General features: G+C 37.3%; 1 protein-coding gene across 4 annotated transcripts in view; it reads left to right on the plus strand.

Annotated features, from left to right (window-relative positions):
* Positions 1 to 655: 655 nt before the first annotated feature.
* si:ch211-126j24.1 (phosphofurin acidic cluster sorting protein 2) overlaps positions 656 to 14,527 on the plus strand; it is a 44,790-nt gene continuing 30,918 nt past the window's right edge. For 2 of the 4 annotated variants that reach the window (XM_043223347.1, XM_043223348.1), the window contains exon 1: positions 656 to 1,006. In XM_043223347.1, the coding sequence (XP_043079282.1) occupies positions 777 to 1,006 (230 nt within the window). In that variant the 5' untranslated portion in view covers positions 656 to 776. The remainder of the gene's footprint in view (positions 1,007 to 14,527) is intronic. The other 2 variants (XM_043223349.1, XM_043223350.1) reach the window with 1 other exon arrangement.

Here is a 14,527-nt window from a genome sequence, read left to right on the forward strand (position 1 = left end):
TCCATCATCCACCGAACCCACCACCTGGTCACGATCCCAATCACCCGATTTCTAAACCCCCCGCACCTGTAGCCACTCATCTGCCTCTCTTTAAAACACGCTCTCACCATTTCTTCCATGGCTGATCAGGAGCCTGTCCCTCGACGAATCTCCTACAAAGGAAAAGAAAAAGACTTTACTTACCTTGTTGATATTCTCATTTGAACGATCTTATGTTTGAATAGATGGCTCTTCACCGCCCCCTGTGTTGTTCAATTGAAGACTTAGCTTTTGAATATAACCAGTCTAATTGTTTGAGAGTCTAATTGTGTTTTCTAATTGTGTTCATATTATCTTCAGAAGTCAGCAAGTGCTTTATACCAAATATGTTTACATGCACAAGGAATTTGAATCTGAAAAAAATAAAATAAAATGTTGCCTTTTTCATGGTAATAAGCTTAGCATGTGGCTGACCTTACATTTTTTTTCCCTGAAATGATGTTCTCCTATAAACAATACAGTTATGTACAAACAATTCGCGAATCGGTTCGACTGAATCACTCGAAAGAACTCCTCGTCAGCGAGTGGCCTACTGAACTGGAAACGGAGCCCGTGATTTAGCGCCGCCTGTCGGCCGACGGCAGGTCGCATCTGCTCCACATTCTCTTCTGAAGCTCCGCCTCTGACCATCGCAAATCTGTGTATGTGAGAGATGAGCAGCAGCAGAAAGCCGTCCGGACCGTGTGCGTGAGAAGTGAGGTCCTCGACCATCCCAGTCCAGCTTGAGCTTCGGTTCGATGATGGCCGCGGCTGTGGAAAGAGGAGGGGTCCGGGCCGCCTTCATGAACCCGGGGGTCGGTGCACCCGCTCCAGCGCCCGCCGCCGCCGCTGCGCCCGGAGGATCAGCCATGGCCGGAGCTGGGGGCTCGGGCTCGGGTGCGGCGGGTTTGGGTCCCATCATGCCCGTGCCTATGAATTTATTCGCAACGTGGGAGATCGACCGCTCATCTCCGAGCTGTGTCCCGAGGTACATCAAACCTAACGCTATTGTTCATGTGTGAAAATAAAGCTTCGGGACACTGATGCGTTTCGTTGCTCGCATGCTTTTCTGTGCATGCAACATGGGCTTTAACTTGCGCATGTTATGCTGAAGGAGGTCAAAACAAAACTCCGTGGCCGTGACAAACGGAAACATTAATATATGCTCATTTTATGTTGACAAGCGACTATATAAACACAGAAAACATAAATAGTTGACCGGATTAATATGCATGTTTCGTAAAGCGGGTCGCAACAAATCAGATTCATGCTGTGTTTTATTGCAAAAAAAAACGAAATATTTGGAAACATAATGAAAAACGTGTAGCTGCATTTCTTGCCTGTTTAGTTTGGTTTATTTACCCAGAAAATCCCAATTAGGCAACGTGTTTTGGGTGTCATATAAACACACCCACTGAAGTTGAAAGCGTTGCAAAGACAGGGCAGTGTGTTTGGATCATGCTTAGCTTAGATGACCTGAAAATTGACAAACTGCCTTTCAGAGCCTGTGATCAACCACTAGGCTATATGTTTAGTAAGGGTTGTTTTAGTGCCTCATTTCGGTATCTTGTTTCTGACATTGTCTCGTTGTAGTCCATTAACATAATTTAAGTGCAATATTCTTACTGAAAATACGCCTTGTGATTTCAAAATGAGAATGGAGCATGTTTTTTAAAAGCCTGTGTTAATTGCATGGAAGCTTTTTAAGTCTGAAGCAATCGGTGGTCTCAAAAGCCCTTTTGTATTCATTACAGTCAAATCAATGCAAATGTGAGCTTGTTATAATGGCCACGAGTGTCATTTGTTTGTAAAAACACGCATATTCATGCTTTTGAATGAAGTTTGTCACAGTTATCATCAGCTGTTATAATTTTTTTGTTATTCGGTTATAAATGCTGCATTACATGATTATAGCAAATATAGAAACTCAGTATCTCTCAGGGTTTGGTAAAATCACCTTTAACGTGCTCTTACTTATGCTTTTCCATTTCCTCTTAAGTTCGCAATACATTTTGACCAAATGACCCAAACCACATCCTGTATTTTAACCAATAACCAATTTAAGACACCGTTTTTCAGGAAACATCACCATGCCAGTAAATTTCACATTCAAGGCTAGTAAGCGTTTCTAGCATTTTAGCATTGCGTTTACATTGGTCATTGAAAAACCTGGCATCGCTTTACTTAATGGACTAATTCTCACTGTAAACTAGATGCTTGCCTGATATGTATGTCTTTTGGTTGTTACTATGCTTGCAGTGTATCACTTTTTGAAACATGTTGCAACTGTGGATGTTCGCCACCTCTCTGTTGTTTTTTCTGTTATTTTGGATGATGGGTTCAGTGCAGCGAGTAATTGTGTGACTAAAAGCAAACCTGGTGGCGCATTAAGCTCCACAGAGAGCTGCGAGAACTCGCGGGACCAGATTAATCAGCTCGGCCCAGATGTGTCTCGATGGCTTTGGTAATAAGAACAGGATGCTTCCTGAGGCTCGAGGCGTCCCTCAAGTATCTGGACCTCAGCGGTTCACAGCTCCAAATCTGACGCCCCCGAGCCCTCTCAAAGAAAGGGCAAAATGTGAATTCTGCTCAAATGCCAAAGCTGTTTGCTTCATTTGTTCTGCTTTATACGGGGAGCTACTGCTGGGTCTCTGTACCTAGAACATATTTCCGTGACCTTCAGTTTAATTAATGAGCCAGTTAATATACACAATACATACAAAGATAATAAATTGACATCCCATCTTTTTAGAGAGGGACTGATATTGAGAAGCAATATGGTAACATTATTAGTTACGTGTTAGTACTTACTATAGTAATAATAAATTATGCATAATTATAAGCAGCTAACCAAAAACCCTATTCGGTTACACTTTATTTTTAAGGTGTACTTGTTCCAGTATAATTATATATTTAGGTACTTGTAGGTAATATTAACCTACTAGTGCGAGTTTTAGTTATCGGAAATTAAAATAGACTGTTTTTTTTTAAATTGTGTTGTAAAATTATTTGTATATTCCGTCACTTTTAGGTGTCGTGGAATGCTTGTAGGAAATTTCTTTAGCGTTTGTTAATTAGTGGTAAAATGCAAAGTCATATCAGTATCCAAACTATTTATCTATTTAGTAGATGTCTTTATCGGAAGAAATGCACACTGCATTATGACACACATTTTTAATAACTCTTGCAATGTGAATTTAGCTGGGATTCGAGGCCATGGTGTTAATATTAATGAACGAATAAAAAGGACATATTAGCAAATTATTTGTAATATTCACATTTTGTGAAAATCTGTTGTTCTAAAAAGTGGTTTCGCAGCCGTATATATTTTTTTTAGGTAGCTAATTCGCACACCCTCAGTTCATATGATTTTTTCTAAATTGTATGTATTTTACAAGTTGCCAATTCGTATGAATTTGTACAAAAGACTTAACCCCGCCCCTAAAACCGCCACTGGAGTCTAACGAGTGAGATCGTGCGAATTAGCCAAATCGTAAAATATATACGAATCGGTTGCGAGTTAGCATTGGGTTGCTAAATACAGCTTTAAAAATCGCATCCTCGGGTTTACTTTAAGTTTTGATGTTAAAAGTTAACCAGATTTTTTTTTTAATCGAAACGTAACAATCATGCCCAGAATTTTATGGGGTTAATGAAGGAGGAGTTTATTTGAATAAGCCAAACTCTGAAAGCTTTGTAGTCAGAGTTACTTTAGGCGCAATTCGACGTTCTTGTCATTGCAGTGCCGTGTTCCTAATAGCGTCTTGTATCACTGTGTTTAGTGTTTAATTAAAAAGCCACCGGTACTCAGTCTCTAGAAGGACACTATAGGTGTACAAATGACGAGGGTCGCTGGAAGTGATTTATAGATTCCTCCCCTCCTTCCTCTTGTCCCCGCAAAGACAAATGAGTGTAAACCCAACCGGGCATAGATCAGCCTGCTGTAATTAAACATGCGGCTCCAATCCGTTTATGCACCCAGTAGCATGTCAATTATTCATGCACGTTCATTGGGCCTTAATTGGTGTGGGACTCCGTGTAGGGTCATTATTTCTGACGAAACGCCAGCTGATGTCGGCAAGGTACACGATGTTGTCCTTTCCCAGAGATCTCTGCGGTGGAAAGGCATGCATCACTGTACCTCTTGAAAACCATTGGTTTCCGTGTCTCGAGGGACCCTCGTTTTCTGTTTTAAACCACTGATACGCGCTAAAAGGACTTCGGGGCGTCAGTAAATGTCAGCAAAAATGTCTGAGCTTTATGTCATCCGTGAATGTATGTAAGTTGTTAAAATATGAAAGCATACGCAGAAGAAAGAAAGTCAGATTTGGAACATGGTGGCATTTTTGGGTGAATTATATTGAGCTGCTTTTTTTTGATTACTCTGTAGAACATTAGTCATTGATAGGAACCAGAATTGCACAAAACATGGATAAACCGCTGCAGATGTTTACTTACCTCAAATATAAGAAGCAATAGGCCAGTTTCTAGTCCTTTTATCACTGACTTGAAGGAGCTTAATATTTTCAAAGCTCTGTGATTAACCGTGTAGTTTCTCACTATTGGATGGTTTGATGTCTTTTTTACGGCCCTTTTTTTTTTAAGAGGTCATCTTCGGTATCTGTCGGCTCGACGGGAGGCATTTTAATTAATTTCGGAGCGCCTCAGGACCCCGGCTGTGACGTTTCGCGCTTTCTCTTTTCCTCGACGAGCGGCTATCGTCGGATGGTGCTGATATGCTGGTGCGTGCTTTTGGTGGATTTTGGCATGTTCTGTCCAGAATTCGAGCTACAAAGCAGCATTCGTTTCTAGTGTCCTTCAAAAAATCATATGGTGTATGTATTTAGGCAGACCTTTATCACATTACAGCAGAGTAACACCTTTGATAAAACAACAGAGTCATTATAATATTGGTTATCTGTAAAAAAAAAACTGTTTGCATATGGTGAAAACCTGTTTAGTGCTTTAAATTTGCATTATTTGTAGATCTACTATAAAAATATGAATTACAATATAATTTACAGTAAAAAACAACAAAAGGACATTCCTTGTGCCATTTTATATAGCCTATTTTACATATTTCGTTCATGTTTATTGCATTATTTTAGCATTGTGTGTTACCTTGTGTGTATAATTAATTGATAATTAATCGTGGTTAATCAAATCCAAAATAAAAGTTTTGTTTACATAATATATGAGTACTATGCATATAAAATCACACACACACACACACACAGTCGAACACCTATTTTCAGCCAAACAATTTCGGTTGTCAAACTTTCGGTGCATCCCTGGTTGTAAATATGGGGGACGGAGATATGAAATCACCAAAGTTTAGATAAACAGAGCCAAAAAAAAGCATGAAAGGATTTACAGCTATGTCCTTTAACGTGATTACTTGCTGAGCGAATCAAAAAGAGACCGAGTGTATCTCTGAGGGTAGCAAATGTGCATATGTGTTTTGTAGGGTCTGGTGTTTTCGTGCTTGCATGCGTCGAGCTGCAGAGATTGTGGCTGATGCGGTGTTTGTTCTCTTCCTCCTTTTGTGCTTCCTGTGTCTGCATTCATGTATGCACACTATTGTTCAAAAGCTTAGTAGATTTATTTATTTATTGTTTTAAAAATGTCAAGAAAAAATATTCGCATCAATCTGAGAATTTAAAACATTCTGTTTTTCAAAGAACGCTGGAAAAAAAGTGGAATGCTTTTCAAGTAGCATGCGTTAAGTAATAAGATACTAGTAACTAGTTAAATAAAGTATTCATGATTTATTTACAAGAAAAAATGTAAGTTGCTTTTTGAAGCGAGTTATTTCAGCAGCACAACTGTTTTCAACATCGCTGATAATCAGAAATGTTTCTTAAGCAGTAAATCAGCATATCAGAATGATTTCTGAACGATCATGTGATGCTAAAAATGAGCAAAATTCAGTACTTTTTTTTTTGCATGTTAGTTTGACCGCATGATATTGTTGGTTGTTGGTCACACCGCATTTCTATGGTTTGGTTTGGCAGTGAAGCAGTTTTTTCTTTTTTTCAAAGAAATAATAAAAGATTATGTCAACCTACTGCTTTTTAAATATTGATTTTTTTAAAACGTTTTCCTTATATCGGCCAATGACAACAGAATGAATTAATATACCACATTTACAGTAAACTAAAATATACTTTATAATTTTAGTTGAAATCTGTACATCTGTATTTACACACTGGTAATGCAATTTACCACATGCAAAAATATATTAATTTTAAAGGTAATATTGAAAAACATAGTACAGTTAAAATTATAAGCAAATATTCGTGCTTCAGTATGTTTATGAACACACCAAAGATTATAAAAGTAGGACTTTTAATTTGACATTACGCGTATAATAACCATGAAAGTGTCTCTGTCAGTTTACTATGTAACTAAAATATTTTAGTAGACTCAACAAAAAAAATTTAGGTAGCTGGGTAACACTTTATTTCAAGTTGAAACAACTATTGTTTTTTACAGTGAGGGCTAGCAAGGTCCAAAACTAACACAAGTAGTAACTAGCACAAGTAACTAGCACAAGTAGCATTTGTCCTTTCCTTCAGGAAGAAATTACCACGACTTTCATCTCTCCCACCTTCTCTCCTTTCATCTGCTTCTCTCTCTTCTTCCCTTTATCTATCAGAGTCACTCAGGAAGATATAGCACTCTGAATCTACTCCTCCGCAAGTGGAAAATTACCCATGAGCCCCCGGGGCATCGCCGAGAGCTGAGGCGACCAATTAGCAGAGCAGCGAGCGTGAGAGTCCCGAACTTTGATAATTTGCAGTAAAGTTACAGATCACTTGCTTTCTGTAAAAAAAAAAAAATAGCTTATAATAATTAGGACTGAAATATGAGGAGCAGTAGTGATGCTTTCCTCAGCAGACACCTCTAAAAATACACAATATTATAGCGATTCTTCATAGCTCTACACTGAATACATAATTCCTGTTGAATGTAGTTGCAGGGAAGACAGATGGTGTGTTTTATTAACTTGTAATGCCTTCTTAATTTGAGCATTCTGCCAGATGAGCGCTTTTATTAACACTTTGTGGAGTATTTTTAACCGCTTTCCTTCACTATTGACGTGTGTGTGAAGAGGCATTCGGTTTTCCACAAGAAGTGTTTCCTCTTCAGGAAAGAGCTCCGTGCAGCCACTTCCTGTGACTGTTCAATCCATCTCAACCGTAGTTTACATATTTATTAATACACGATAATTAAGTCAGTGAGATGTAGCACTTAACAGAAGACTGCATTTAAAAACAACGCATCCGAACAATGAAAAACAGCATCTTGCTAAAGATGTCAGATACACCACATTACTGCATTATGGTGTATCTGCAGATATAAAAAAAGCTTATCTGAAGGGACAGTTAAAAGTGACAGTGGAGTCACCGCAGTAACGTGGCAGAGAGCCGAGATAAGATAGAGACTAATGCATGTTCAGCAGCCTGATGGTCCGGGGTCAGGTTTAAGAGTATGAATAATTATGTTTCCTTTAGAAAACGCCACCAGTAACGAAAGAGGAGCACACTCAAAAAGTAAAACGTTTTTGAATGAAAGAAAAAAAAGCATTATGTTAATGCATGATAATAAATAACGATGCTTAAATAACTGTATGCAATATTCATGTTGATAATAATACTATGCATAATGTAAATGTGTAATAAAAAATCATAATAATTGTGTAATATGTTAGTAAGTCCAAAAGTTAGGTTTGGATTTACCAAATGCATAAGGAAACTGTATGATGATGATGATGATGATGATGATGATGATGATGGTAAATAACTGGGATGTTCATATTGTTACTATACAGTAATCATTATTATTGTTACTTATAATTATAGTATAAAAAACACTGAGATTCAAATTATGAAGATGATACTCAACCTTTCTATAATATATATATATATATATATATATATATATATATATATATATATATATATATATATATATATATATATATATATATATACATTTATTTATTTATAATCATATTTCATCTAATGTTAGTAATCTTAGTTTTTGTTAACAATGGCAACATTCAAAAAAACTTTCCCTGTATTCCTTGTATTAAACAACTAAATAAATTGGGGCATTTAAATCATCAAACGAACGCGTCTTTATGTTCAGACTTCAGCCATCTTATAATGATATTTCAGTTTGATATTTATTTTTCACACAAATATAGTACCAGTAAATATACTAGTAAATTTTGATCTCATTTTTCCCCCATGAGAAAACAAGTAAATATATAATAATACAACTGAAAATGTGAAAATGGCTGTAGTTTAGTTTGAGATTTAGGTTTAGATGTATTTTAGGGTTTGTACAGTAGAAAGACCACCTATGAAATCAACCCATGAAACCAGTGTGTGTGTGTGTGTGTGTGTGTGTGTGTGTTGAAGGAATTACATTTTATCTGCTTGCGAGAAAGATCAAGACAAAGAGCGGTGCTCCAAATACCATCAGACGGCACTGAAACACACCGATCCGTGAGATCCATGAGTCACCATCACCATCTGTGTCACAGCAAACAGATACATGTGTGTATGTGTGTGTGTGTGTGTGAGAGAGAGAGACAGCCATCACACAGCATCTCTCACTACAGAGCAACTGAGCTGATCTGAGAGAGGAAGCTGTATGTCCGTGGCGCCGGGATAAAGTGTGTAAGAGCAGACACTCATTGTTCTGAGCCGGCCGAGTGTGAGTGATGCGCTTTAAACACAATGCACTGATCAATAGGAGATTAACAGGACGCTTTTACTGCATTATCTCCCCCTTGTTCATTTCAGCAGATTGTTGATGCTCCTCTTATGACCATTATGAATATATTAAAAAATCTTACCCCAGGACCGTCATGTGCTTTGTGTTGCATCATGCGTAGATACACGGTTTAACACTGACTGGACTGTTTAAGTATCTGGTGCCTTCCGACTAAGAAAGAGACTTTTTTTAAATTTCATTTTAGTGGTGTTGGATGTTCATAACTACTACAGTACAACCAGAACGAGAAGCACCAAAGTAGTATCAACCTGCTGTACCAGACACATACAGCAACAAAGTGCAACGTCCTGAGTGCTGGAGACTGATCTGAAATATTCAGAGAAGGAATCATCTCACAACTGATTTCAAGTAGAGTTAGCGTGATGTTAGCATGTTGTTAAGATGACAACACAACACTCCTATAAGCATAGAGCACAGCGAGCAAGTACACACAATGTTGTCTCGGCAAACAGAAGCTATCTAGGTATTCTGGTTTTGGAATAGAAAAAGTAAATCTGTGCCGGATGAGATTTTGTTGCAGCACTTTAAAATGGTGCGGTTGCACAGACCGCGTTTTTTTTACTCAGTTTTGCATTGGTTAACATTATCGGGTAGGTTGAGCCATGGTTTTTGTGTAGAGCGTATTTCCAACATGATAGAGCAACATTTTTCAATTCTAACCGCCCCAATACATACCTAAATTGACAATAAAAATGTGCCAGGGTTTACATATTGAAGCTGTGCTATAGTGGTCAGAGGTACGTATTTTATAAGACCAGGTAAAAATGCTTCTTTAGATGCTTATATCTTTTTTTCCACTGACAGTACTGCGAAATCTTTCTTTAGAGACTTCCTTTTTAAGAGTGTTAATAATTTAAATACGACGTTTAATTCTATATTTGTGATGTCCCTTTAAAGGCACCACCATTGTGAACGCTTCACGGTGAATGTCATATATGTACGTATGCGAACGTGCATTGTTAATATCGCTCGGCCCTTGTTTTGTTTATCGTTTCTTTTATTATAGGTCAGTGAAATATATTTGGAAACAATGTTTTGTTTATATGGATCGCTTGTTCCTTTTCCCGTGAGCAGAGAGAGCTGCGTTGCACACACCAGAAAGAGAATGACTTGCAATGCAAGTTATTTCCGGTTTGACTCAGATCCTGTCTGCAGGGTGGCAAACCTGTGGCCTGTGAGTCAGCAGAGAGAGGGGCATAAACTTGCCCTTAGAGTGATCACAAAACAGCCTGTCTGCTGAGTCAAGCGACTTGTATTCGTTTCAGAAAAGCAGAGCAGGGCAGCTCGTCTCTGCTGGTGACCCTGAGTTTACATATCTCTGCGTTGTGCAGCAAAGATTACTGAAACGCTTCCTCATCGCGTAGAGGAAAAAGCTGGAAGATCATTTGTCTTGCAAATATGGCAGTTTTTAATCAAAATGTTGGGGTCTGATCTCTGAATGAGCAGGGGGGGGGAGTTTTCCGGGAGGGTGTTCATTATGCAAATGCTTGCAGGTTGTTGTTCGTTACGCTTGAGATGCTGCAGTCACGAGACAGACGCGAGGCTTTGATCTCCACCTCTCGACGGAGAGCAGAAGAGGTGTTTACGTGCCACAGTGCACATCAATGGCATGGCTGTGCCCGGAAAACGTGCTTTCCATGGAGAAACATCCGTGGGTGCCGTTTGTGTAGTAGAAGAATGAAAAGTCTGTCATCGTTTACGCAACATCATGCCATTCTGGGCTTTTTCAGTTGTGGGAATCGAAAAGGAGAATTTCCGGGCCACTCTTTTGCATGCAATTAAAGCGAAGGTCAGTTCACACCAACGCAAATATAATAAAAAAAAGTTTGGTTCAATTTTGCACACAGAACGGTGTGCAAAAAACAGCAGACGATAGGAATAAAAATGCTAATTTTGGCGCTTGTTGGAAGGCAAAAATACTTGGTACACTTGAAATTAAATTTGGATTTTTACTGTTTGGATTACTATTGGATTTTGTACCAGAATTGTATTCAATGTGTAAGTTGTCATTTCTTTGTCATTTTTGTTTGAAATTTCCTAGGAATTCATGAGTAAAAATTTTGTAAATCCTAAGGTTTTTCAGTGTACAAATTAACACAAAAAACAAAATCTGTGTTCATTTCAGTGTTTTGTAAGCCTCCTGGTTTTCATCCAAAATATCTTAATGTTCTCAAGAGGAACAAAGCTTTTACAGGTTTGGAACGATAACGGTAAATTTCCTTAAATGCAAAAATAGCAACAAATGTCTTTAAAATCACATTTTTTGTCAGCTGGATGTATAGTTTTTTCATTCAACTATAAAGCGCAGAAAATGAGTTTGTGTCTGTGAATAGGATGATTTAGGTTCAGGACGTCCCAGCTTCAGGTTCTAATGGAGCTCATTGATTAGCCCTGGTCATTACGGGCGTTGGTCTTCTGTCCTGCCAATGTGATTTCCTTTAGTGTTATAGCCCTAGGCAGCACTGAAAAATCACTGCTAATTACAGCCATTCACTCTTTTTCGGAAGAGACACGACCTTGGGTTGCTGTTTGGAGGTCAGCCCTTGAGTGCATTTAAGCAGCCTCGTTTCTGAAAATAATTTTTTTCTCATGCGGACTTTAAAAAGATGTTAATTGCAGAGTTATAAGCAAACAAAGCCAACTGTGAGGTAAAGCAAAACATCACAAACTTTGATTTGAACAAAATAGTATTATATAAAAATAAATAAGAAATATGTCATTACATATAAAAAAAAAAAACGTATTAGTGAGCAATAGTGTTGTTTGAGGGTTGTTTTGGCTTGATTTGCTTGTTTCGGCTCTCTGATTTAGAAAGATTCTCTGCAGAATCATGGGTAATGTTGTTTTTTTTCACCAGTCATTACCCTGATGACTTCAGTTGAATAATAAACTGTTTACAGTCGGTGTTATATTTAACGATTTACAAGTTATGATTAAAATTTCCTTCCCCTATGGAAAAATAACGAGATTTTTACTTGGGAAACTTGATGTGAGTTTGACAAAAATGTTGCACTTTTGAATACAAATAGTAGTCTCTTAAAATAATGGGTCCAAAAAGTTTCAATATATATATTGGGTCCAAAAATTTCAATGTTTCAAGTTTTCCAATATTTTTAGTAATGCGATTCTTTAGATTATTAAATCTTTAGGTCAGTGATGCTGAAATAGTTCCTCAAAGAACCTTTCAGTGAAAAGAACATTTTAATAATCTAAAGAACCATTTTCAACTCCAAAAAACCTTTTGTGCAATGGAAAGTTTGGATGAATATTAAATGTTCTTCATGGAAAAAATCAGTTTATTTTTAAGAATATAGCTAAAAAGTTTATTTCGTAAACGTCACCGAGCCATCATTTCATATCAAAGCAGTGGTCCTGGTTATAAAGTTACTCTGCGTTACATATCGCGCTTATTGCGGTAATATTGTTTATGGATATTTTTCATTTGGCTGCATTTTGCTAAACCAGTTTTTATGAGAGCGGTTTACGAAGGATTTACACAGAAGCTCGTTTTCGCATGTTTCATAAATGAGGCTCTGCATCGTTTAAAATAATACCTTTTCAAGGAACTCGCGCCCCCCTGCAATACGCATAACCTTCAGCCCACACTTTACGATTGCATAATTCACATCCTGTGGCATAACGCGCACAAACAGAGGAACAAGGTGTTTTGACGGCAGATACGGATTTGTGGCCGTGTATGCCTCAATCTGTATTTTCGCATGCGTGACCTTAAGGTGTGTGGAGATTACGTTCATAATCAGGGTCTTAGACAGAACAGATCAAAACACACACGCATGCACTCCTCCCTCTGGAAACGGTCTTTGTTGTTTAGGGCAGGTACAGACTAATACTCGATCGTCTGCGTCGGCGGATCGTGTTTTAAGACTTAGCAGGCCATTCACGACAGATTTACAATCGTAACAACCTCCTCTGTTCGCTGTGGGAATATGTCAGTGTGTTTCGTAATACTATCATTGCTGTGTGTGCGTGATGGTGATTGAAGGCAGTGTGCGCCGTCTGGCCCCTGTGTGCCACGGGCAACACCATCTCTGTTAAGCTTCTTACAGTGGGGGAATCATTAGGGAGCAACCTGTTTCCGTTCATGCCAAGAGTCTGCGCTGAGATTAGCACATCCTCTCTGAAGACAGAAAATGAAACCCCGACCGAAGGCTAAAGGAGTCTTCGCACTGGATAATGTGGCTCCGCAGCGCCTCAGAATTGGGTTGCTTTGACCCTCAGTGACCCAGAGTATATGAGGACATGTGCTGGTCACTTTTGCCGTTTTGCATCAAGTGTACAGTGTCGATTTTTTTTTCCGATATAATTGTGTTCAGTCAAAAGTACCAATAAATGGGTAACACTATATTTCAGTACTGTTTATCATTAACATACTATGTGCTTACTGTAGATAAATGACTATATATTTGCTTAAATACATTTAACTTTGTTTATAGGTCCATTAAGGTTTTCTTTATTTATAGAACGAAAGGGCTTCACATTTCCCATTACCACAAAAACATATTTGTATGGCTTTATTATTTCCATTGTTTTGCCATTTTACCAAGATTAATTTTTTGTCGTATTTTAATCAGGGTTATGTTCACTATTGTTACTTTAAATACAATGAACTTATAATAATCGGCTAGTTCCCTAGAAAAAAAATCTTCATCATTTAATTGATGAACTAAAATAACTGTAATTAAATGTAATAGTAATAGTAATAATATATACATAAAAAAACAAAAAATTATAAATATGATAGAAGCACACAACGATATTATTATAATCAAACGAAAACAGAAAATGTAAAGATGAAAACTAATTCAAACTAGTGATAAAAATATGATATCATAGTATATGCCATGATAAAATGCTGCAATAAAAAAGGTTTTTTAATAGTGCATTTGTAACAAAACAAGTACTTTCATGATATACATTTTTTTTTAGAAATGAATTATTATATTTAACAAAAAAAAGACTTTCAAATAAATGTTGTTCTGGAACACTGTATTTCTAATCAACTGTTTTCAACATTCATAATAAACATAAATGTTTTTTGAGCTCTAAATCAGCATGTTAGAATGATTTTTAAAGGATAATGTGACTGTTATTTCCATGATGTAGAAAAAACGGAATGTAGCCTAAAGTTTGCTATATGGACTAGTATCCGTAAATATTAAGCCGCAAAAATCGATTCAGCTAAGAATCGCATGTTCCGCGAGTGCCTGTGAAGGAACGAATGGCAAAGATGTACAATTTCCTTACATACGCATTTCAGCATCTGCCACATCAGTGAGGACATAAATACATAAATCTCCACATCTGCTCTGAAAGTAACTTCACGTGCATTTTACTGTTTCCTTTGCGTAAAAACTACAATCATATCATACAAACACAGAAATGACGAGGTATTCACTGCAACCCATCAAAATAAAAGTTTGGTTTAGATATTGTGCCAGAAAATATATTACTTTTTAGAATAACGTATGTGATAGGCTGCTATTACAACTACTGTTTAAAATAAAAAATAAACTTTATTTTTAAGAAATAATCACACAGTATTTATTTTTTATTTTAATAGTAAATCCCTTTTATTTATCAAAAAATAAACTGTATTTGACATTTCATGAATCAATTAGCATGTTTTTTGTGTTTTGCTTTGGCACCAAAAATAGGTACAGAGAACCGTGGATTTTTACTG

Source organism: Puntigrus tetrazona, chromosome 22, assembly GCF_018831695.1.
Source record: "Puntigrus tetrazona isolate hp1 chromosome 22, ASM1883169v1, whole genome shotgun sequence".
Taxonomy (NCBI): Eukaryota; Metazoa; Chordata; class Actinopteri; order Cypriniformes; family Cyprinidae; genus Puntigrus; species Puntigrus tetrazona.